This window comes from Cygnus atratus, chromosome 1 (assembly GCF_013377495.2).
Source record: "Cygnus atratus isolate AKBS03 ecotype Queensland, Australia chromosome 1, CAtr_DNAZoo_HiC_assembly, whole genome shotgun sequence".
Lineage (NCBI taxonomy): Eukaryota > Metazoa > Chordata > Aves > Anseriformes > Anatidae > Cygnus > Cygnus atratus.
Window position 1 is genome coordinate 24,889,073 of NC_066362.1, and position 25,494 is coordinate 24,914,566.

The window sequence follows — 25,494 nt, forward strand, 5'->3', positions numbered from 1 at the left end:
ATCATACAAAAATACTGTACAAAAAAGACTCCACCATTAGAACTACAACTGAAGAACAGTCACACAATTAAATTCTTACCATTTGCCTCACAACCAAAATCCTAGGACAGCCAGGATGTTGGGATCTCTTATGCCCCAGTTTTCATGCCTGGGTTTGCCACGTACTCATCTTTGCAAGCTTTGGGAATAGCTAGCAAAATCATTACTGAGGGCTATTGTGCAAGGATATTTTCATCTAGTTCCTGTCTGCTATGGTGCACAGATCTAAGAAATGCAGTTCATGTGGCAGTGTCTCAGTCCCTTTAGTAATAGTGTGTGCCCTGTCCGCATTAGTGGGAAGAGAAAATGAGACTCAGGCTTGCCAACAGAATGGCAGACAAAATTCAAGTGGCGCTGACGTCTGCTGTCTTCAAAGTCTGAGTCCCTCCCTTTATGTTTCATGGTTTATTGAAATATGTGAGAGGCTCTTATAGAAATAGGAAGCTTCCTTTAAAAATATTCATCATACTAATTTACAACAAGGGGTGAGAGGGGATTAAATAGCAGAATACAAGTGAAAATAGAATTTAACTTTGTTCAATATCTGTTCAGAGGCAAACAGCTACTTAATTTATCTGCCTGTATCTCCTGTAGTCTTCTTCAGTATCTCTTTTTTTTTTCTTTAACATGTGGGGAATCTGTCACATTTTCTATTTCTGCCAATGTTAATTCATATAGTATAGCTAAATGAATAGCCACACAAAATTCAGCAGGATTGTGTGTAAAAGTGCACCTCATCAGGCCAGACTGATGGAACTGAGTTTAAACTGACATTTTAAGAAGCGATTAGCTACTCAGGTCATACAAAAGAGGCTCTTTTTGTAATGGAAAGCTTCCTGTTTCGTATAAATGTAAAGAATTAACTCTATTGATTAACCTAACTTTTTGAACAGACTAATTAGAACAACTCATGATAAAGAAACATGGATTAATGGCAGTGTTTATTGGGATGCAAATACAATGAAAAAGAACTAAACACCCACTGTCAACTCAATGTAAAAAGAAATTCAGTTTGTAAATTGCATTAGACATTGCTCAGAAAACTTCTATACAGCAGCAGAATTGCTTAGCACAGAGAAGAGAAGGGCAAGGAAGCCAGTGGAGTCGCTTTTTTCTCCTGTTAATATAACATCATTAATGTTGATGGCAATTCTCCAGCAAACGTCTCACATAAACAACATATCATCACGTGAAATAATGATGGTATAAAGGAATATTACAGTTGCCCTGTGATCTACCTGAAGCTAATTGCTTGCATAGGTTTCATTACTTTTCAAGTGTCAGGGGAAAAAAAAAAAAAACACAAAAAAAAACATGGATGCATGTTCTGATGTACACTTCTCAGATGGTGTTAAGACTTCTAAATCTTCTCCCTTGCTTCTGTTCTTTCCCAGTCCAGGTCTCTGTAGTGTCCTTTTTCCATTATTCTAGTTTCTTCTCTCTCTTCCCACTTGTAGTTTTGTCTGCCACATCTCTTAACTTCCTCCTTTCCATCTTCATATTCCACCTGCTGTCAATCAGTTGGTCTTTCCTTTTCCATGATCTTTCCAGATCCATTCTTCTATATCTTCCTTATGTTTTCAGGGGCTTTCTGTGTCCTTTTAGGACTCTCATTATTGCATAGTTTCTTCAGCATCTGATTTTTAACTGTTGTCTAATCCGGTGTTTCCAGACCTCTAGTCCCTATGTTTTGTTTCTTTCTTTGTTTTCAAGGACTGGTTGCTAATGGTTTGATTTGAAGAAATCGAGAAAGACCTACCCAGCCCATCCCTAGACTGGCACTTCAGGTCTCAGCTACTGCTGGTAGGTTCCTGTGCTCTGTTTTCTTACAGGGGAGCCTCACTGCCCTTTGCATGCAAGGATTGCTGACATTTGGAGTGTAGAAAGCTAAACCTGTCTGTTACTGAGGGCTAGCCTGTTCTCACAGAAGAATTTTATGACACAGTGACAACGGAGCAGCACCAGACAAGGGTGCAATAGTGCCTACATACAGCCGCCAGCCTGAGCAGCCCTTAAACTACTAGAAAACAGGCATTTGATTTTCTTTGGCACCTGCCACTGCTGCACTACAGCAATCCTGGCTGATGGGCCAGAATCCATTCACCACGGTGCACTGCTGCAAGCATGTGCTGTCGATAGCAGCATTCTTAGCTGTTTTGTCTGCCAGTGTCAGCATCAGGCCCGTTGGTCTCCTCACATGCTTTCAACTATTTTACCATAATTCTTCCTCACTTCCTATTTGTTGCCTGCTATTTTGCTGCTGCTGCTGCTGTTTTTCCATTCTTTTCAGTCCTCCCTGTCTCACAGTCCAGCTGTCCCTCCCAGCTGCCATGGAGCCCACCATCTCCCATATTCCACCATTTTGCTGCTACAGGGGCATCATCCACAGCCTCATACTCACTGCAGGAAATAACTGTAATTCCTGCTGCACTGCACATCATGCCTGTTGGAGGACATTTGTTAAATAACTAAATTGTCTTGAGACTGAGTACCATGTAAGGGTTACAGCATGATCGTATTTGTTCTGGGCAATCAACTTCATGTAATGGGAAACTCCAACCAAAGCCAGATCCTAGGAAAAAAGCAGGGTGAGGCTATCAAATAAATAATGTTACCCTTGTCTACTGCAGCACTATGCAGAAACTTCACACTTCTGTGAAATGATCCTCAAAAGGGCAAATATGGCCCAGAAGTATTGTAGCTGCATGGTAATCTATCTGAGAAATCACTTTCATTTTCTACTTATTACAAACTCTTTCAAATTCAGAGATTCACATTCCTATTTCTGGAAACAAATCCATGACCCCAGATAATTAATTTACTTTAACAGTCAACAGGAAAATGGAACTGCCATTTATCTTTCAGCTTGACTTTGTGTACAGACTCAGGCAATTACATCTCCATCTTTTAGTTAATTTTGTCTGCTACAGACTCAGTTAAATATACTTGCAGGCTTCAGTTATTTCCTGAAAGTCTGCAGGATATGAGCGATCACTGTTTGTGTATTAATCACTGAGATGTTTTTATCCTGACTTCCTAAGGAAATAAAGTTTATATGAGCAGTCTGTGGGTTTGTGCACACACTTCTATATCTGTCCTTCCACTCTGACTTGTCTCTGTTGAATTGACTAATTTCAACCAATTTGAAAGAAAAGTAGTCCTTTTAAGAGATGAATTGTGTACACCTTAAATGTTAGGTTGTTCCTAATAGATTTTCTTTTTCTTCCTTTCTCTCAGAAAAAGGTTGCAGGATGAACCTGCTACCTATTAGGCTCAAAAAAATCCACATGAGGGCAATGTTACTTGAGTGTCCCAACCATGGAAGCTTCGGTTGGTGAACATACCTTGTGAGGCACCATTATAAGACATAACTGCACAAGGCACCAACTGAAGTGGCTTTGCTGTTCAGAAAATGTCTGGTTTTGTTTGCTGTGTTTTTATTTATTAAAATCCTTAATGCTGGATTACATGTCATGCATGGGAATAATGTTTTAAAATAATTCTTTTAATGATTATTTAAGTTCTTCTATCACTTTAATTTTCAAATGTCTCTAGCTCATTATCTGTAAAGAAGGATATATCTTGCCTTTTTATAATTGTCAGATTTACAATCATACCTTTTCCCATGAGGTCAGCAAATTCTTGTGGCTGGAAGAGGTCCATATCTGGTAGCTTTCCACCAAGAAATGCTATAAATGACTGTTATGACATTAATGTCACGGAAGAGTGTGAGATATGACACCATCTATCCCGTGCTGCTCAGAAGACATGTCCTCTGAGTGTTGGGGTCTGCAGATATAGCAGGTAGAAAAAAAGAAAAAGAGAGAGAGATGAAAGTTAGGGGATGATAATGCAGTTACCCTCCTCCCAAACTCATGCACTTGTAGCCTCCTTTGTCCCTGGAGTAAATTCAAAGAAGGTGAATGTGGCAGCAGGGGAAGGAAATACTCTGAGAAACTTGCCAAGATAGTGACACTATGATTGACTGAAGGAGCACAGCTGCTGCAGAAAAGGACGCAGACTTTGAGGGCAGGCATGAATCTTCACTGCTGCCAGGCAGGCATTGTCAGGACAATGCAGAAATCACCTTCTCCCTCGTGATCATTAAACAACAGCTGTGCAGAGAGATTAGGGCACCCGAGAACCCAGAGTTCAGACTCAGAGGAGTTGTAGGAGAGGACAGATTTTTGTGACAGAATATAAATAGTGTAACTTCCTTCCAAGGGAGATAAGATCTGGAATTTAGCACAAAACACATACCTGTCTCTTTGTTAAAACCAGACCGTGATTATGTTATGGAAAATTTGGGGAAGAAAAAAGGAAGAAAAAATGACTTAAAATTTTGCTGCTGGATGTGTTTGAGATGGTAGTAAAGTTGTAGCTGTGATGCTCTAAGATAGAATCAAGTCTTTGTTTCTGGGAAAGCTGATGTACAAAATAATAACTTTATTAGAGATGTATAGAATTTATGAAAATATGGACAATAGGACAATATGGGGAACACACAAATCTTCTTCAACTGTTGTATTTATGTTTTTCATGTGGTGTTTCTAACCTGCACAAATATTTCACTTGACCTAAACATACCTCTTTTATGTATCCTTGGTCAAATTTGCAACATAGTTAAAAATATGTTTGCTTCACTTACAAGTGAACTAATGCTATACTCTAATGACTTGCATAAGCTTACGTTAAGATTATTGTTTATCATTTTTGTTCTGAAATGCAAATTCATGGTCCCACATGTGTTTACCATGAATTTTCCCCATTACATTTGTTGATATCACAGAGGAGTTATAAGAATAAAGGGCTTTACCATAAAAGGGATTTATTTCATTTTAATCTGCAATTCGAATTTAAAACGTTTCACCAACTCTAAGCTAACGAGGCAGAAGAACTTGCTTTTATTAAGAAAAAAATCCTTATTGTTAATTAGCTGTCAATTATTTATAAGGAACGTATAACATATGTATAAGGAACATTACTGCATCTTTTATCCCAATTTGAAAACAAAAAGTAAATATTTTTTCTTCATTAACTACAAATCCTGTATTCTACTTGGTTATAACCTCAGATCTTCTGCTCTATCTCTACCCTTAAAAATTAATGCAACACACCTGGGAGTGCAGCTAACTGGAAATTCTTTAGGGAAACAAATTTTTAGTTGAAAAATACTCATTTACTATATATTCACTTTCAATAATCAGAGCTTTTGGCAGAGCTTTTACTGAAGATTAAAACTCAGAGAGAGCGAGAAGGTTAATGGGTAATAGCCTTGTGATCATGAAACTCTCTTGAGAGATGCAAAGGAAATTTAGGATTCTCTTTGGCCTTATTTAGGTATCGGGCCTGAGTTTTTTTCTTCTTCACCTAAGTCCACGGACAGCTAGGTTTGAGAAAAATCACCACGGTGGCCAATCCAATGAGTATTGTATCTGAGATGTTGGGTACTCAGTACTCAACTTCATGACTTCATTGGAGAGAATTTATGCAAAATATACAAAGACAAAAAGTCCTAATTCCTCTCTAGTTTAGGAAAAGCACTGCAGAGTTGGTGGTTGGAGCAGATTTCTCAGACAGGGAGAAAAAGCAGACCTGGAGACTGAACATGAATCTTCTGCATGCTGCATTCCTCTCACTGCCAGACAATTATCTGTGCATCTATAAAATTAAATGGTTTTAGTGTCATTTGATGAAGAAGACCATTTAAGAAACCGTAACAGATTTTACAGGTTCAGAAAACTATTTCCTGGTCTAAATGGATACTGAGCATCTGTCATCCATGTGGGACAGATTTAATCAAATTTATTTATCTATTTATTTATTTATTATTATATATGAACCTGATTATAAACTCACATTATAGAATCAAAGAATCATTAAGGTTGGAAAAGACCTCCAAGATCACCTGGTCCAACCATCCCCCTACCACCAATGTCACCCACTAAACCATGTCCCTAAGCACCACGTCCAACCTTTCCTTGAACACCCCCAGGGACGGTGATGCCACCACCTCCCTGGGCAACCTGTTCCAATGCCTGACTGCTCTTTCTGAGAAGAAATCTCTTCTAATTTCTAACCTTAACCTCCCCTGGCACAACTTGAGGCCATTCCCTCTAGTCCTATCAGTAGTTACCTGTGAGAAGATGCTGACCCCCAGCTCGCCACACCTTCCTTTCAGGTAGTTGTAGAGCAACAAGATCTCCTTTGAGCCTCCTCTTCTCCAGACTAAACAACCCCAGTTCCCTCAGCCACTCCTCATAAAACTTGTGTTCCAGACCCCTCACCAGTTTTGTTGCCCTTCTCTGGACATGCTCCAGGCCCTCGATGTCCTTCTTGCAGTGAGGGGCTCAAAGCTGAACACAGTACTCGAGGTGCGGCCTAGTACTCGAGGTGTGGACTGTATTTATATCCTGATGTCATTAACATTAAGAATGACTTTTGTTTGCAGTGAAATCTGGTACTTATGATTGACAGTGAACAATATTCTGTATATAGAATGGGCAACTCTCTTTTGACAGAAAGTATGAGGAACTTTCTGTTTCGTCCAAGACAGAGTTTTCTATACATTTCTAAGAAGAATCCAATGACCTGAATTTACATTCTATATCATAAACTATCAGGTAACAAAATAAAGTAATTTTATAACAATATTTAGCTGATAATTAGCATAGTAACAGATAAGTATTTGGTAAAAATAGAAATGGTCTTAATTACTTTTTATCATGGAGGTCAATATTTTGTTACTGGAATTATATCTGGACTATTTTTCTATTCTGAGAATAAACATAAATTCAGACTAAAAATGTTTGCTCTAAAGAATATTCACTGGAAGAAGAAAAGCCTAAAATAGTATGTCTTAGTAGGTCCCTTCTTTTGTAAACATGATTAACACAAAAAGTGCTGCCAGAAGAAGATGATGATTAATGGTTCTAAACACTATAGATCTGCACTATGTAATGCATCCCATATCCTTGAAATGAGAACTGTAATTTGTCATTGTTGTCTAGAGCTAAAATTACAACAGGTAATTTACAAGAATAGATTATAGTATTTTATAATTGCCTTTTTTAAATTCATATAGTCTTGTATTTGAATAAATGTTAGGTCTCAGAACAATGCATTCATTTGCTGTGTAGTGACATACAATGGCCAGATAATCAATTATACATTTGTTTAGCTAAAATGACCCCTATCAAATTTCTCCTACAGTATGGTACCCTGCAAGTAGCACCACAGAGAGGAATGAGTTACCACATACTGCAGTAGTATCAGAACTCAGAGGTTTCAGCAATGAGATTTTAGTGAAGAGGTTTCCATCCATATCTGCTCTGCTTTTGGATAGAAGAGTTTACCAGTTCCCTGTTCATTCTGCCTGTTCTGTTGGGTTTCATGACAGCCTTGCACTTTGGAAAGTCAAGCTGAGTTTCAGAAAACAGAGATGAAACTGTAAGTGTGAACATCAACTATGCGAGTCATTTGATTTTCAAGCTGAAAAAAGGAGAACTGTGTTAACCTTTCTGTTTTTTTTCTTCTTTTCTGATTCTTCTTTCAAAAGAATCCGGAGCGGTAACTAAAGAATAGCCAGTGTCTCCCTAACTGGGACTACTGTCCTTTTCAGTGACTGAGGGGATTCTCCATGGATTTCTCCTTTCTTTTTCCCTTTGCAACACAACTTTTTTGAAGATGGGATGTTGTGGGCTGGTTTCCAGAGCCATCAATGGGCTGTACTTTTGTCCAAAACAGTATTCTTTCCCTGAATGCTCCCCTACTGGCTGTCAAAGTGGGGATCCAAGTCAGTACCCAGGCATTCTCAGAGAGTGGTAAGTCAGTATCAGTGAAAAATGAGGCTAGGACTGCAATTACAAAATCATGTGCCATTAAATTATTACCATTATTACCACCTGGGACTGATTTGGGCTATCTCAACTTGCATCTCCCAAGCAGTGCCCTTCATGGCCTAGGACTTACAGCATGACAAGACCCATTCCCAACAAAAGCTGGACAGGACTGCTTTGGTTTTTAGGAGCTGAGGGAGTAAAGCTGTATGGACACAAACTGTCCCAGCTGTGCCCGTTGACCTCAAGTCCTTGCTCAGTTCGTAGCCAGTTGGTCCCAGTTGTCAGGGTCCTTTCTGGCTGCTTAGTCAGCTGGGAGGAGGATGAAAACATTCTTTCCACTAAGCAGCGCTCATTTTCTACTTTTATTTCCACATCCCTACTCAACCAAGTGGCTGGCAGTGCTCACAGTTAACCCTTGGGGATGGAGCATGTTCTGCCTTCTTAGGGGAATTACTTTCTGGCAGGGCTGGTCTCTTGCCAGCATGTCCTTACAGGGTGCTGCTTTCTCATGGCTCCCACCCGGCATTTCCTGCCCCTACTGCACCTCCCATTTTAGACAATGAATGAATTCTCTAACTGGTCTTGGCTCTTTTTTTTTTTTTTGTGTGTGTGTGTGTCTCATACCATGTATGCGGCTCATGGTAGGCTGCAGTTCATTAAAATGTACACAATATTTCATATTTGGAGAATTCCTCTTAACCTCTATACTTTCACAGAATTACAGTAAATTTATGTAAGAGATGTCAGACAGAAAAACCTTATTCATGGCATTTTTTTGTGGGAATGCACTAAGAATCCAACATTTTGGCTTCTAATATGGTCTAATGTGCCCTAATCGTTTGAATGGGAAATTCCATTAAATTAGTGACTTACAGTCCTGGAATTGCTCGGTGACCTCAAGTGCTGGGGGACAGATGTAGCTTGCCTTCTTTATCAACTGATGCTGGCTCATAAATGTATCTTGATAGCTTGGACAACAGAGACAGCTCCCTTGTGGGCCACTTAGTTGAACTTGACTGAAAAATGCCTGCCCCTGGAAAGAAAAATATTTGGCTTCCAGCAGAGAACCAGAGGTTTCTGTGCCAAATGGGAGAGTGTTTGGAAGCAGCTAGAGCAGAATGGAGAGAAGATTAAATTGTCACACTAGGACTGAAAGCTGTTATGTAGATATGTAAAAACATGATACACCTATATGTGCATCTGTCTACTGTGAATGTTCTTCCTTTTCTATTTTCAATCTGTGTTGACTGCATAAAGCTAATGTGTAATAATTTCTTGGTGCTTGTTTTCAAAAATAGAGGCAATTTTTGTTAAATGTATAACACGGGCAGCAAATGATGTGGTCACATCAGGCTGTTAAAAAGACAACAGGTGTAGGTCAGATAAGTATTCAGAGATACAGCTTTACAGGGCCCTGTTAAAATTAGTAGTAGCCAGAGCTAAATGCGTTTGTATCTAGCATCACATACAATTAAAGTATAGTCTAGAGGCGCTCTGCGTCTATGGTCTGTCTCAGACATATAGCCGTATATTCACTATTAAGAATGAATAAATTATATGAAATGTTAGTTTAGAACTAGCATATTGAATCAAGAGGAAATGTTGCTATCCAATTAAATTTTTCTGCTTTAATCACCCCCTTCCAAACACATATCCACCCCACGTACATACGTGGGTATGTGTGTGAATGAGTATGTATACATACAAGTGTTATTTCAGCAATGGTATTCAGATCTTGTTAATAATCCTATTTTCCATTATCTTTCCTTGCATGTCTCATTTCAATTAATGCAATATATATACTGAAAGACTCAGAATTTGAAGGGAATATTAAAAGAATGCCTATTTTCAGTGAAGGCATATGCATGTTTTTATACAGGATTTTATAAGAAAGACTGGAATGGAAAAGGGCAAAGAGAAAATAATAAACATAAAACTAAAATTTAACGGAATGGTATAACTTTGCTATATTTTTTCTTTGTCCCATGGATTTCATTAGGAAGTAATCACATCATTATAGAATCTTGTAAGATAATTTCAAAAATCAACAAGACACATGCTCATATGAATTCTGTAAGTTTTAAACTAATTTCTATAGAATCCTACCAGTCTCACCTCTGTTAAGTTCTAAAGAATTTAATATAGACACTCTATTCTTCAGTCTATTCACAGACTGAAGGCATGGGTACAGCTGGACTATGCACGTGCCTTACTCAGTGAATTACTACTAGCTATCATTTGCTGCCTTGCCACAGCGGTAACAAAATAGTAACATGGAGCAGAAGTCTCATATCAGATAACACACATGCGCCAGCTGTCCCTTTAACCCACTGTTCCCCTCCTTCCTGATATAATTTTTATTTTTTCATTTTATACACTACATTTTTTTCACTTATGAATAACACTTGGTTTACAAAGTCACAGTTTAAAAACCCACTGAATTATGGAAAATGCTGTGTTTGTAATGGAAATAAAATACTCATTTCATAATAACAAAAGAAACACAGAAGTTTGCCCTTCCTGTTAACATGTGTGTAACTTTAAGAAATGTCTTTGCATCATGTATCACAGGTGCCATGTGATTCAGGAGTTATGGAAACAACACTACTGAATAGCAAAATCAGGCATCAGAATAGCTATATTTTAATAACCTTCAATTTTTCCATATGTTCCAAGTATTTGTCTCGGTTCAACATGGAGTGAACATGAGACATAACAAATCTGTGGGTGGAAGGATGATATATTCCACTTTCACAACTTTTCAGACACTGCCATTCTGTTTTAGAAATTAATTACTTTTGTTCTTACTATTATCTGTGTAAAAAAAACACCACCACCACCAACAACAACAAAAGAAGTAATAGACAAACCATATATAAACTTTGTGTACCTGTCCATAGAAGATATTGTAACAAGGCAGACAGCTCTGAAGAGAGACTTTCATATATCAAGCACTCCATAAGAAGCGGGGGTCCCATAAAAGGTCCATTGTTGGTGCTGCACTGTGTTTTACAAGTAAAGTAACATGGTTGGTTTGAGAGGGAACCAAGATACCACAAATCCCATGGATATTTGTCAGTTGAGCATAGTCGCTATTTCTGTCACATTAACATCACATAATCACAGAATGGCTGAGGTTGGAAGGAACCTCTGGAGGTCATCTGTCCACACCCCCAGCTCAAGCTCTAGGGTCACCTAGAGCAGGTTGCCCAGGATCACATCCAGGTGGTTTTTGAAGATCTCCAAGGAGGGAGACTCCATGTCTCTGGGCAACCTGTGTCAGTGCTCAGTCAAAGATTGCTATCAAACAATGCTTCCTTCTTTGAATATAATTTGCATCACATACAAAGAATTTTTTTGGTTATTTGTGTTATAAAATGTTCTCAAAGGGAACAGAAAATGTACATGGTATATAATACTGTACATGAGTAAGAATTCTGTCTTGATAATACTGAAGCTAAGGCAAATGTGTCAAATGTATAGTACAATTTAGATCAATAATACTTTTCTTTTTGTTGTATCATTCAAGCTCCTTGACTGTCTAACAGCAACAACAAAACATTTTCAAACCTTTATATTTTCAGACTAACTACATTAAGATATATGCCAAGGTTTAAGAATACAGAATATAGTTGCTAAATATATATGTTATATTTAAGACTGCCTACAGCATGAAAAAAATACACCAGAACAACTGTAAGTATACAGATACATATTTAAACGATGATCACGTCACATGTAACTCCTTCATTGTCATTCAGCCACCTAAACTTTGTTTTCTTATTTCGATGGAGGGGGGAATTTATTTTTTTCTGTGTAGTTAAGTAAAGTATGTTCTTAACACATCAAATACGTTGATTTGAAAAAAAAAATTCTGCTTGGTCTCAGCAGCAAAAGAATGATCTCATGATTTCAGAGGAGGAGGAAACCATTGTGGACTGCAAAGAGGCAGATACAGAAAGGAAGGAATTTTTTGAAGAGATGGATTAAATTTATATCAGCTTTGTAGAAGCAAAGTTTTACTGAGGAATGCTTATAAGGCAAGTGAAGGATAACCAGCTGAAAAGGTAACGACAGCACATGAAAACTGTCAATATGAGAAAGAAAGGAAGAATGAAAAAACTTACAGTGAAGACCTCCAAGTAGTCATAAGATTTGTATAGCAAAATTCAGACTGCAGAATATAAAAGGGAATCGCTGTTGATAATGATCTACGTCTGGAAGATGGGAGGAAGAAAGAGAAAGATTTAAAGGTATGAAAGAGAGGAGAGGGAGCAGGGCAGATAAATAACACAAGAAGTAGAAACGAGAGAAGATTGTGAAGGAGAGCACTGCAAAGTTGTGTTTGTGCATGAAAGGCCAACATACAGACAGTGTAAGCATGTAGAAAACAATGGTGGATGACCAAAACATTTTAGATGGCAGTCTTATAAATGGATCAGTGTTTAATGAAGGGAAAGCTAAATTGAATGGACACAGTGATAAAAAGAGCAATCACTCCAGAAGAGAAAATCAGAAAAAAATATGCCAAAGCTAGAAGGAGAGAAGAGAGAAAATCAGTGCCCAAATCAGTTTCCTTTGTACCTAAGAAATTAGAATCATGGAGTCATAGAATCATACAATATCATATGTCAAAAGGGACCCCCAAGGATCATTGAGTCCAACTCCTGGCTCCACACAAGAACACCCAACAATCAGACCCTGTGTCTGAGAGTGTTGACCAAACGCTTCTTGAGCTCCAGCAGGCTCGGTGCTGTGACCGCTGCCCTAGGGAGCCTGTCCCAGTGCCCAACCACCCCCTGGGTGAAGAACCTTTTCCTGACACCCAGCCTGACCCTCCCCTGTCCCAGCTCCATGCCGTTCCCTCGGGTCCTGTCACTGTCCCCAGAGAGCAGAGCTCAGCGCCTGCCCCTCCGCTCCCCTCGTGAGAAAGCTGTAGGCCCCATTGAGCCCCATAGACTTACCTGTGTCCAGCTGGACCAGCAAATCCTGCACAAGTTCTGGACTGGCTGGGAGTTTACTGTTCCTGTAGTCACGGTCCTCCAGCTCAGAGCTCCAGGGGTCCCAGAGCCCATCATCGGTCTTGAAGACAGAGGCAAAGAAGGCATTAAATGTGCCTGCTTTGTCTATGTCCGCCTTTGTGAGGTGACCATCCTCATCAAGAAACAGAGCAATGTTTTCTCTGGTCCTCCTTTTGCTGTTAACATATTTTTAAAAAGCCCTTTTTATTGTTCCCAACAGTACTGGCCAGCTTCAACTCTAACTGAGCTTTGGCCACATGAATTTTCTCCCAACGGCAAACAGTATCTCTGTAGTAAACCTATGTCACCTGACCTTGCTTCCTGCAGTCATACACTTTCTTTTTGCACCTAAGCTCCCAAATAAGATCCTTGCTCAGCCAAGCTGACCTTCTGCCCCACTTGCTTGACTTCTGACATGTTGGAATTGCCTGGTACTGTGCTCCTTGAAAAGTGACCAGCACTGATGGACCCTGATATCTTCAAAAGCCGTTTCCCAGGGGACCTTACCTAACTAGTTCCCTGAGCAGCCTGAAGTCTGCTCTCCCCATATCCAGCACTGAAGTTTTGGTGGCAGTTTTCCTGTTGTCACCAAAGATTTTAAATGCGACTACTTCATGGTCACTATGGCCAAGACGGCCACCAATCACCACTTTACCCATCAGAGCCTCTCTGTTCACAAGCAACAGATCTAGGAGGGCACCTTTCCTGATCAGCTCCCTCAGTACCTTTACCAAGAATTTGTCATGAAGGTGTTTTAGGAATCTCCTGGACCTGTTCATATTAGCTGTGTGGTATTCCTGGATAACATCTGGCAAGTTGAAGTCACCCAGAAGGACAAGGGTGGCTGATCTAGAGGTATCTCTTAGTTCCTTAAATGTCTTGGTCTAGTCTTGAAATTGTACTTCGACCCAGTCACTGCCCTTTATCTCTGGACTTCTCAAAATATGTTGCCAGAGCAACTGTCCCTCTCAAGAAAATGTACTTCTCTTGGCTTAACTTCTTTAAAAGTCAAAGACATTGATAAAGATGTGGACATGTTAGTTGATATAGCTGTATAAATAAAAAAGGTTGAGTTGCAAGAAAATTTCAATCTCGTTGTAAAGTTAGTGAGTAATTAGGGCAGGGATTTTATAGTCTCTCTATATATTTATTTATTTATTTTGTGAAAATACAGTAGAACCCACTGCAATGAAAACTGCCACCACAAGTACAAGGAACTGGTAAAGGACAAAAGCATGCACTTGCTCCTTAGTAGCTGTAAGGAGTGGCCTAAATACTGTGGCTAGCCCTAATAAATTTAGCATCAATACCAAGAAGTTCTTGTCATGATGTGAAATGGACAAAAGATCCTTTTGCTCACCTCCCTGGCCCAGTAACTCTTTATAAATGTAAGTTGTCCCCAGAATAAAGTTTATTACTATGGTAGTTTAATCAGTTTTGTATATAAAATCATACTGATTGTACATTTTTTTCTGCTTCTGTTTTAAAAGTATCAACGTATTGAATTAAACATTATTTCAATAATTATGAAACATGAATGTCAGACTAGGCATTCAGCTGCTGATAAACCTGAAAATGATTTCCAACTTGGAAAACAAATTGATTTCTTTTCCATTTGTAGGGATAAACAAACAAAAAAAACTAACAGCGGTCATGGGATAAAAAGGTTACACAAGGCAGATCTCATTTGCAAAAGCAGCAGCAATATACACATATATTACATAAAGGCCAAAGCAATTAATATCTGCACAACAAAGTTCATGAAGCAGTAGTTCATACAAAGTGAGGACTGTGGATATTAAACTAGCCTATTAATCCACAAAGCAAACTTTGTAGTCAGTCAAGCAATTTTTCAGAGTCTCAAATAAGCCATCTGATGGGAGAGTAATTAGATTTGTGTTTCAGCTCTGGAAGCACCACTATGTGCACTTTTTCTACTGCTTTATAGGCCATAACAAGTTGTTCCCAGGCCACTTAACAGACAAGTCACATTTTCATCATTCAGTGGAGCCTTGAGTACATTTAGGACACATCCTGCGGAGCTGCTCATTTTAGTGGTTCAAGGACACCTGGTGCTGTTGGAACAAATGCTTTATTTATAGATACAGATTTAATGAGTTTCTTAAGTGCAGTAGGATGTCCTTTGATCCTGAAAAAGAAGAGTGGCTCATCTGTACATACTAGTGTGATGCAAACAGGGAAGATGATTTAATCTAAGGTATGTCATAGCTATCAAAAGCATCCCAATGTTGCAGTATTGAAGTAAGAGCACCATGATGAACAATCCACCAGGACAGTAATGTCATTTTGATACATTCCACAGAAAATCATGGATGAATGATAGTAGGTAAGTGTCCAAGTCACTGATGTGATAGAGCAGACCAGACAGTTCTCTTTAATAATGGCGTTTTACTGTTGGACTAAATTAAGCTTTATGGCATTTGGCTTCCTATTGTCCTTTTCAGAATCACTTACGAAGTCTATTTATAATTGCTCTGACATTCCTAGGATGCTATACTAAAGTTGTACAGTACTTCTGCACCTCTATTTGTGACCACTTTATCTTGGCTGGTTGACGATGTAGCTGTGTCATGTCAGTGCCAGTGGGTAATGGCAGGAGAAATGATCGTCTATCTCCACCACCACTGAGTGGCAGTCCAGTTCTGCGTGCTTCTGCCTGCCCTGCACATCCAGCACTCACGCTTGTGTTTGGTCCATGGGAGTAATACATCAACATATCAATAACACATTGTTTACATGATGAGCAGCCAATTCACCACTTGAAAAACAAGCTACATTCATGAAAGGTATTATAAAGAGTCTCTTCATGGTGGAAATTTAGCAAATAAATGCCATACATTCTCATCTGCCAACTTTTAGAATTTGAAATACTTGAGAATTATAAGTGCTTGTGAATATAATGAGGTTTTGTGTTCAGAGGAAACTGTACAATGATTCTGCTGTATATATTTGTAAAGTATGGCTGTTTGTCTTGCAGCAAGCATACAGAGAATCCAAGGAAAAACCAGGGCCTATGCTGAGTACTACCTACAGAAAACTAGCACAGCGACAGCTCTGATTTAGGGTGCAAGCAACCTACTTCAGATAATGTACAGGAAGTAGAAAGAAAAATTGTTCAGGAAGTCACAATCATCTTCTCTCCCATGAGAGATCAATTCTGACACTTTAAAGAAAGCTAGTTACTTGCTGATTCTCATGATCTTAGCATATTTCCTTACAGGGACAATCCTTCATATTCCCAAAATATGAGATTAATTACAACATGAAGGGAAAATATGGTAGTAGCCCTAGTCTCACTCATCATACTGGGGAGAAAAGCTGTTTTGGCTTAGATACCAAAGCATGTTCACTTCTTACATACATTAGTCCAAGGCAATTAAAACCTGCTACCTGGCAATTCCAGTTATTTAGTAAAATAGATGATGCTTTGAGAGGCACCCTTCTCATAAGGACTTTCCATGTCTTTTGTATTTTCTCAGTTTAGATAAAAAGAATGTTGGCTGGCATGTACCTTCAGCCTATACAGATACAATTATGTGACAGTTAAAAAGTCATAGTAAAAATCTTCATCTTCTAACACAGAAAAAGAACATTAGAATGAAAAAACTGCAGCTGGACAACATACTGTTCTTTCCTTCACCAAAAAGCATTCCTCCATCGTTCAGATTTTTACATTCACTTTTCTCTTACCTGTTCCTAATGGCTTTGAATTTCCAGTCATCTGCCTCTCTTATTTGTGTGTCCTGCTTTTCCTTGCATCTCCCTCAAGCTTCCAATGACAGTTTCAGCAGCAGATTTCATGGAACTGGGAGGCAGCCAGGAGGGCTTTCAGGTCCAAGAAGAGTGGAACACTGTGTTAGGGCAGCTCACATATTCTAGCTCCAGGCTTTGCCATCAGAAAACTGGCGTGAATGATCCAGACACAGCTATTATCTCAGGCACTTCTTTATCTGGCTCCTGGGTGACAATCTCAACGTAGAGAAGAATCTGCACAAGGACAGAAACCGAGGAGGATAAACATGTTTATCAGCAGAGGGTATTTAGAAAAGGAGAAAGAAAAAAAATGGACATAAATAGGATAAGGAGAAAAAGGAAGAAGGTGAAACAAAGAGGAAGAAAGGGAAGACTTCTCCCTTCCCTGAAAGCCTATGAGGAAATTGTTGATTACCGAAGTGCTCTTCCAGTGCTTTGCAACACCAGATTTTGTTTTGTTGACTCTAGTAAATTCTCTGCTAATTCTTAATCAGAGTAGAACTCCGATTATCATACATTTCAGACCTGGGACTGCTACTATGGACAAGAATCCCATAGGGGTACATGGAACAACAGGGTGTGACAGCAACTCTGTACCATGCAACAACTATGTGCAGAGCAGCACACTCACACTCACACACACATATTTACCCTGGCCTCCCTAAAGAAAAAACTGCCGTAAGAGATAATGTACCAAACACTGAAAAATAAGGAAGTGTTAAAGACATCTGTGAAACTGTAATTCCTTGTTAAATCGTGATGCTGGCTTTAGTTATACAATCATATACATATTTTCCCCTTGACCCCTGCTTCATTATGTGCAAAGAATGAACATTTTATTTATTCTTCCAGCTTCACTCTGCATGTGGCCTATTTACTTTCCACTATTTCAGTCTCAGCTGTGAGGACAGCCATAAATTTTCTACTGCCTGCTCTCTGGCTCTCATAGCACATATATGCTTCACAAATATTTCTCCCCACAATATTTTCCTGAAAGAAAGGAGTTATATCATCTCCACCCTCCAGGTGGGAAACCTAGGCTCTGAGGTAACAGCATCTGCAAGTTCAGGCTGATCCATCTGAGTAGCTCACAATGGGTAACATTTTGTATTTTCAAAGGGTAGTTCCCTGTAGCTTCAGATACAGTTGTGAATTTTTACACATTTCTACAAACCTGCCTGTGAGATCTGAAGCCAGACAATGAAAACAGAGAACGAAATAACCTCCTGGGAAAAAATGTGATTAAAGGAACTGGCCACGTAGGAACGCCGCAGTGGAGACTGACTCCAGTTCTCCAAAGTAGCTGCTGTCTAGTGATGAGATCTTCCTTATATTTCCCCACTCCAACAGGACTTTCTGATAAGAAATGTTATGCAAGTATGATAACTAGCCGTGCTACTGGTGCATCACAGACACTAAAATGTGCTCTTTGCTCGTGTAAAATCTCATGCTATGCCTGAAAAGGAAGTGCAGACTAAAATAAGCAGAACTCCAAAGATCACTGTGCCTTTTCTTGCTGCTGGAGCAGTTACAGATGCTGAATTCCTCCTCGTGGAATTTAACTAGAAGAGAATATCTAGCAAAACTCTCCAGCAGAAAGCTCTGTGGCTCCCATTATAACACCAGGAACCATAAATTGAAGAAAAGACACCAGAAAACAATACAGCAGCTTTTTCAAACTATGCCTTGTAGTGCAAGCAAGATCTTTCTGTTAAATTGAAATCCATACTTACGGAGAGGGGAGTAAGACAAGAAAGAAATGACACTGGGAGGACTCCTAGGATTCTTCTAAGAAATTCTTTCTGTGGCAGAGATAAAACAATCCAACTCCATATTTTTCACATCCTGTGGCTTAGGAATCCCTTTAAAGAGCACTGTTCTTTCAAATATATATTCTTCTTTCCAGGCTCTATGACACAGAGCTCACTGACAATATGACATTTTCTTGCTTGTGTCCAAGAAATTCAGCTATACTGTTTGCTTACTTTTAGTGATTCGCTCTGGTAGCAATCTTCTATCTCTTACTGCCTGTGAATTTCTCAACGGATGGGATTTCCAGACTGTCCTAAGAGGGAGTTAACTCCTAATGAGTTGTTAAACACCTCTACCAAGGATTCTGGTCTTTTGGCTTGTGGAACACATCTCAAGACTCTTGACCTAGAAATCACAGAGCAAGATTCATCTGTTTCTGGTTATTGGACACATCATTTTTGTTATTTCTAACATGTTACATTTGATATCACGGACATATTTTTCCAGCTGAACTTGGTTCTCACATCATTTGTTTGACATGCAGATTTTTACGCATTTTTAAGCTCTTTTAAATAACTTACAAAGTAAATAAAGACTGAAAAATGTGAGTTCTTTTTCACTTAAATAGCATTAAAAGCAAATCTGAATCTTCACATTTTTCATTTTTCCAGCTGCTATATGGAGGGGAGAGGAGGAGAGGGGAGGGGAGGGGAGGGGAAAGGGCACCTGCAATGAAGCCTCTAAAGCAATGGAGAGAAGGAAATTTTTCCTAGAGATGCAGAAAAAAACAACAAACCCACAACCTGCTGAGGTGTTATTTCAGTTGAGGGAGCCATTGAAGGTTCCTGAACTAGAAAGCGGGGAAGTCCATTTGCAAGAGCCCATTGAGCCAAAGTAAAATTTGTTTTTGAGATTATGATTTTAATTTCTTAATCATCGGTATTTTTTCTATTTCAAGTGTTACCTTATTCCAGACTGTCATTTCTGTATTCAAATGAAACCAGCTTTTAGAAACAGGATGAAGATTTGTCATTTGGTGTCTTTGTTTCAAAGGAAAGAAGGGCACTTTCACCTCAAGGTTTGAGCAATAATGGGTCCTGCTATAAACATGGATAGATTTACTTGATATGTTATTCCTGAACCAACTAGTACACCTTCAGTTTTATATATGGGTATTTGTGTAGCTTCAGAAATCCACCCTCAGTGGTCGTTGTTTGCACTGTTAGTCACATATATTACTTGTTTCAGACAGGTGCCTGTTACAGGACGTGTCTGCCCAGGCAATGCCTGGCAGGGGTTTGCAATAAAAAGCTATGTAGAAAAAGGAATGATTTAAAAATCCTCAAAACTGTGCAAATATCACATAAGTGAAAGGGATCACAGATTTTTTTACATGGACAGTGTGGCTGGAAGAAATTTATTAAAAGTAATTCATTCCCCTGGTGCCATCAAAGACATTTCTAGCTTAGACTAAAATCTTATAAATAAATCTGTACATGAACAATTTGCCTATCTATATAACCTAAGTGGAGTAGATTCCACACAGAACTAAAATGCATATGTCAAAGCACATTCACATGTATGTTCCTTAGTCTGGTACTCATCTGAGTAATTTTAAATGTTATGGCAGCATATAAAATGACATTACTTTAACTCATTGCTTTTTCAGCGATAAAGTTTCTTGCCATCTAATATCAGGCAATTATCACCTATAAATTTACATGCATGCCTAATGCTATTCCACTCAATCAGGCTATTCATATAGTTTAGATTAAAGACACTTTCAGCTGGATGAGTATCTTAATACCTATTCCTCTTTTAGCCTGCTTTCCTGATGGAGAAGGGCTTATGAGATCATACTGGAGAATTTGCGTGGTCAACACTCTTCTAATAGTTTTTGAACCTGTTGGACAATTTCAAGCACATTTGGCAGAGAGCAGCTAGCTTACAGATATTAAGTCTGCATACATTAAATTATGAGTGGCAGTTAAGCAGAGGAAGGAGAGATTATTAGAGTTATTGGCATTTCCATCTCCCTCCTCTACCAGTGATGGAAAGGCTATATCATGAACACTTCATTTAAGTCTAGAGAATTCATATTTGAAAGTTATTGTGAATGCCCTGTCACAGAAAAAGCTTTACAATTTGTAGTTAATTAGACACTAGAGAATCCAAGTAGACAATACCAATCAATATGACTTCAATAGTTTCCATGCTTATCTCTTTGCTACACATTAAAGAACCCTTACTTGTAAACAGCAAACTCTCATTTCAAGAAATTATGAATACAAAGAGTTTGTAAAAAACCATCATCTTTCTTGCCCCAAATAAAATCTGAAGTGATCAGTTTAAAGGGTAAATAAACACATGTACTAAATTAGCATAGTAGCTTCCCTGATTTTTTTTTTTTTTGAGTGAACAGATAATACTTCCAGTTTAGTTACTGTTTGAATGCATGGGAACTTTCTCTGTATTTCTTTCCCAGTGTTGACATCATGGAAATTTCACAAAGTATGACAGACTGGTAAAAGCACTATTCCAAAGGGACCTTCCTCTGAACCCTATATAGTTTGGCGGACATTCATAAATAGGACCTGTTTTTCTTTAGGTTTTGAGTAAAATCTCTTCTGGTCAAAAAACGATTTAGTTAACAGCTAGGACAGAACATTTCTTTAACCACCTATGTGATCCTCTTTATGTTTGCGATGGAGTTATTGCAATAGGATTTCAAACAGGCACAGTTAGACTGAGAGCACCTTATGACCAAATACCCCCAACGTGGTACCTCAGAGATACAAATTTTTCCAAGTGTCATTTTAGCAGGATTTTTAGCAAGTAAGAGATCTGTGAGGCTGGTTTTCTTTTTCCTTTCCTCAAATTCCTTATGCACGAGGAATAGTTCAGCTATAAGCCAAAAATATCAGAAACAAGTAAGAGAACTTCTCATTTGGTATTTTGGACATGTTTAAAGAAAAATCACTGGGTGTAAGATAACTGAGTATTTTCATAGTGCATTTTTTTTTTTTTATAAAACCTTGTGGCTCAGGTAATTTGTTCTCCCATGGAACAACCAAGAACACAAACACAAGCTCAATTATTTTTAATCTGGTTTATAACAGACTGCGTTGTCCTCAGCCAAGGCTGGAGCTCAGTTGTAAATTGACACTATTTGTGTAAACTGGCATTGGTTCACTGAAAATACTGTACCTGTTCAAGATCTGTCTTGCTGACTGTTCATGTAAAGTCCTCAGCAATAAAAGGAATGAATGGTATGTAAACAGCACAATGAATGTACAATGTCACCTTTTACAAGTAGTCTTAAGTCAGTTTGCCTCATTTAGGTATAAAATTAGCAATATCCTCTGAAGACTAAAAATGTTGCATACTGCACTTCCTGGAGAGCTCTCGATCCCAGAAAAGAGGAACAAATTAACAGCAAAAGCTCACAGCTTACCAAATCTGAAGGAAAAAAAATCTTCACACACCACATTTATGCAACGCTCTCTAGTACTTTTAGCTTCACTTGTTGTGTTCGCTTTTGGCATAAAATCACTGCTTTCTGGTAAGCATCCATGTCCGCTCTACTTTCTTTCTAAGGAGGGATGAAGACACGTGAAGATGTTGCTTGCTCTGACTAATGAAATGAAATCGCAGAAGCTTAAGTGAGATTATGATTCATTCTATGATTACACTGGCGGCCTCAGCTGAATCGTCTGGAGTTTGTAGGTTTTCTCAAGTCACGTTTCCAGTGCTTCAGGAAACAGATTTTTCTTCGGCCTCGCAAAAGCTAGATTTCATTCATTAAATATTTTTTCCTCCTTTCCAGTTTTCACCACCAGCCATTAAACCAATCTTTACGTAATACAGACTGAACACAACTTTCCTCTCCTAGTTCAGAAACTTTTCTCTGTGTATTTTCTTACAATTTTTGTTCGGGTGGCACTGCAACACATTTGCATGTATTTGTGGAAAATGTTTTGCTAATCTGCATATAATTGTGCTTTAAAGTGTAATATTACTTTTAAAATATGGGGATATATGTATAAGTTGAAACAATACAGATTTCAGTAGGAATTTACCACTGTAACTAGAAGATTTGCATGTACTTTAACAGATTTCAGAGACAGGATGATTTTTTCAGCTTAGTTGTGGAATCTGTAAATACTACAGACATTATGGGACCAATCCACGGCAGCTTTGCCAGAAGAATAACTGCAGATTTTGTCCATTTCCTGAAAGATTATCTTCAACATGGCTGCATTTCTAGATTTGCTGCTTTACTCTTTTACTCTGCAAAATATGAGTGTTCTGATTTAGACTAGACCCCTCTGGGGTCGTTAGATTTAAACCAGTGTCTTCATAATGGCTGGAGAAGTGCAGAGGGCCTTACTTCCCAGTCCAGGAGAGCTTTCTGCTGCCTGGAGATGTGGAAGCGGTACCGGGCTGCGGATGCCCAGATTCCGGTTCGATTTCAGCGATGTTTTGTTTCCGATGCAACAGTGCTGAAATATTGGGAAATGTCTGATAAATGTTGCAGAAAAACCACCCAAAAAAAAAAAAAACCATCTGTTTTATGAGATTATTTGCAGCTCTGGGCCAAAATACCACAGGAGGAGGTTTTCATGCATTTCGGCTTGCCTAAGCCAATTGCTCAAAACCTCCCCTCTCCCCTGAAGAGCAGCAGCAGCGACCCAACTGCTGGCACAACTTGGGTTTCCAGCGCGGCTCCAGCCCAGGGAGGGAAGACATTTTAGGGTGCTTCACCTTTCGGGTCTCGCCGAACGAAGCCCGAACTCCCACCACCCCTCGGCACCCCCCCCCCCCCAAGCTGCCACTTCCATTTTGTCCCTCGGGGACAACACACAGCGCGCAGCGGCGCCACTCCCACTCTTCAGTGCGCCCACACACGGTCCCCAGACCCTCGGAGCCCCGTCTCCCGGCGCCTCGGAGCCCTCCACCACCCGGGGGAGCCCCCAAACGCCCGGAGGAACTCCCCACGCCTCGGCCCACCGGCCTTCCCCGGCGGGCGGCGCTAGGACCCGGCGTGCCGCGGACGGTGGCGCCTGCGCGGCGGCGCTGGTGGCGCTGGGCGCCGCGGGGCTGCGCGGAGCGCTGCGGGCGGGGGCGGCCGCGGCCGCCGGGAGCTTCCCGTCAGCGCCCCGCCGCCCCTGGGCAGCGCTGCCCGGCCCCGATGAGGCCTCGACGGGGCGAGTGAGCGAAGGGGGAGCCGGGGTGGGGGGAGAGGCTCCACCTGCGGCGAGCTCCCGGCTCTGCCCTGCCCTGCCCTGGCCGGCCCGGGGAGGGAGGATGTGGTGAGAGGATGGACGGCGCCGTCTGCCTCCGGGGCTCGCCATGGCCAGGGAGGACTCGGTGAGGTGCCTGCGCTGCCTGCTTTACGCCCTCAACCTCCTCTTCTGGGTGAGTGCGGGGGGTGCGGGCCCTCGGGAGCCAGCCGCAAGTGAAATTTGGGGCTGGCCTGGCGGGGTGGGCGCACACGCGTGGGAGTCCATGCACCTGTAATACCTGCGTGTGTGCTGTAATACCTGCACAGCTGTGGAAAGGGAAATATTCAGCGGCTTTCTGGCTTCCTCGCTGCCTCAGTTTCGGAGCATCCCGGACCCAGCCCAAACTCTGAGCTCCCACAGGTGTCTGAGCGCTCGGCCGCTCTCTGAAGGGCTTACCCCAACTCATCTCAGGGACCACATCCTAACTGGCAAACGAGGCCTGCGGTGATTTATTCCGTCTGCTTTCTGCATTTCAGTCAGCACTGTATTTATAGCAGCAGGGCTTCCAGCTCTCTCCAGCACAAGTGGGTGTGAGCAGCCCCGGCTCCCAAACTTGACGGCTCCAGACAGACTGCACGATGGAGGTTTCGCACAGCTTGTGCTCGCTTGCACCAAATGGAGCCTGCTTCACCCGCGTAACTCAGATTTGTGCTGGATAAGTGTAGGTAAAAAGAATGGGTCAGAGGCGTGACATCCCACACCCAGTCACAAGTACTGACTTGTGAGGTGCTGTGTGCTTGCTTGATGCAAGGAGCTTCATATGTGACAAATATGTAGGCTGGGACCGAGCAGAGTTTATGCTGAACTAAAGACCAAGTCCCGTGATTACTGAAACTTAAATAGAGATCAGAATATGAACGAGACAGAATTGTTAAACAGCATTTCAGACAAGATACTTTTTTGTGAAATGCAAGCGATCTGAGATTCTGTTGAAAGTATGTAGCTTTGTATGTTGTATTTGACAGATGAAAAGTAAGTATTTAATTTCTGCAGTATGGTAGGACTAAAGTCCTTTAATAGGAGATGAAGAAATCTTTCTTTTTCTTTTTTTTTTTTTTAAAGGATGTGTAATTATTTCTCACGTCATATGTGATTTTCATTGGGTATTGTACGAAATCCCCAAACTTGGATTTTGTTTTGATTAAGGCAGAGGTTGCCTTGGGTTTAACTGATCTGGGTTCAACTTCAGATTTTTAGACATACATTGTTAGAGTTGAGGGAACAGACACCCGCATGGCTGAAAACATCCTGTTCTCCTGTTTGCATATTCACTGCTTTCCTCTGGGTTCCAGATTCCTGCCTTGAGCTGTCCTCATCAGTTTCCATTCACACCTCGACTCACCACCTAAAGAAGCTTGTTCCCTTAAGCTTACTCTGCTGTTCTCCTTTTCCCTCCATTCTCAGTGCTTGCTGCGTTTCATCGGATTTATTATTCAGCCGTTTAAGCTGAAGCTGCCATTTAGGTGGTACCTAGGTTGTACATGAGGTTATGTCCCCGCACTGTCTCAGTTGACCTGTTCTGTGGTGATGAGGGCCTCAGTGCTGGATCTGAGTGATTCATTCCTCTTCCTGAGCGACTTTCCTTCTGTAGGAAGTCTGCCCTTACTTTTGGAGGGAACTTGGTGCTGCTACGTTGTGTCTCAGTTCCTCTCTAGGGAGATCAAGGCTGTTGCACATTCTAAATTTATGGAGGCTGAGGCAGGACAAGCAAAGAGGCAGTAAGCAGTGAACAGGTGCAAAGAGGAAAACACACCAGAAACAGATGGAGGTGGGAGATGCATG

The 25,494-nt window shown here is 40.4% G+C and overlaps 1 protein-coding gene and 1 long non-coding RNA gene across 5 annotated transcripts in view; one reads left to right on the top strand and one right to left on the bottom strand.

Annotated features, from left to right (window-relative positions):
* Nucleotides 1–904: 904 nt before the first annotated feature.
* LOC118254250 (uncharacterized) lies at nucleotides 905–24,095 on the bottom strand. 3 transcript variants are annotated; one of them, XR_004780628.2, is made up of 7 exons: nucleotides 23,971–24,095; nucleotides 22,818–22,929; nucleotides 16,613–16,909; nucleotides 12,845–12,962; nucleotides 10,771–10,882; nucleotides 8,754–8,913; nucleotides 905–3,828 (listed from the first exon to the last, which is right to left on the bottom strand). It is a non-coding gene; the product is annotated as an uncharacterized LOC118254250 (long non-coding RNA). The 3 variants fall into 3 exon arrangements; XR_004780629.2 differs by lacking the exons at nucleotides 22,818–22,929; nucleotides 23,971–24,095 and adding an exon at nucleotides 21,882–22,808 and having other exon boundaries at nucleotides 1,160–2,611; nucleotides 3,657–3,828; XR_004780627.2 differs by lacking the exons at nucleotides 22,818–22,929; nucleotides 23,971–24,095 and adding an exon at nucleotides 21,882–22,808.
* Nucleotides 23,524–25,494, top strand: part of TSPAN12 (tetraspanin 12) — a 51,636-nt gene continuing 49,665 nt past the window's right edge. Inside the window, exon 1 of one of the 2 annotated variants that reach the window (XM_035559345.2) lies at nucleotides 23,524–23,845. In XM_035559345.2, coding sequence (XP_035415238.1) covers nucleotides 23,780–23,845 — 66 coding nt within the window. In that variant the 5' untranslated portion in view covers nucleotides 23,524–23,779. The remainder of the gene's footprint in view (nucleotides 23,846–25,494) is intronic. The other variant, XM_035559344.2, reaches the window with a different exon arrangement.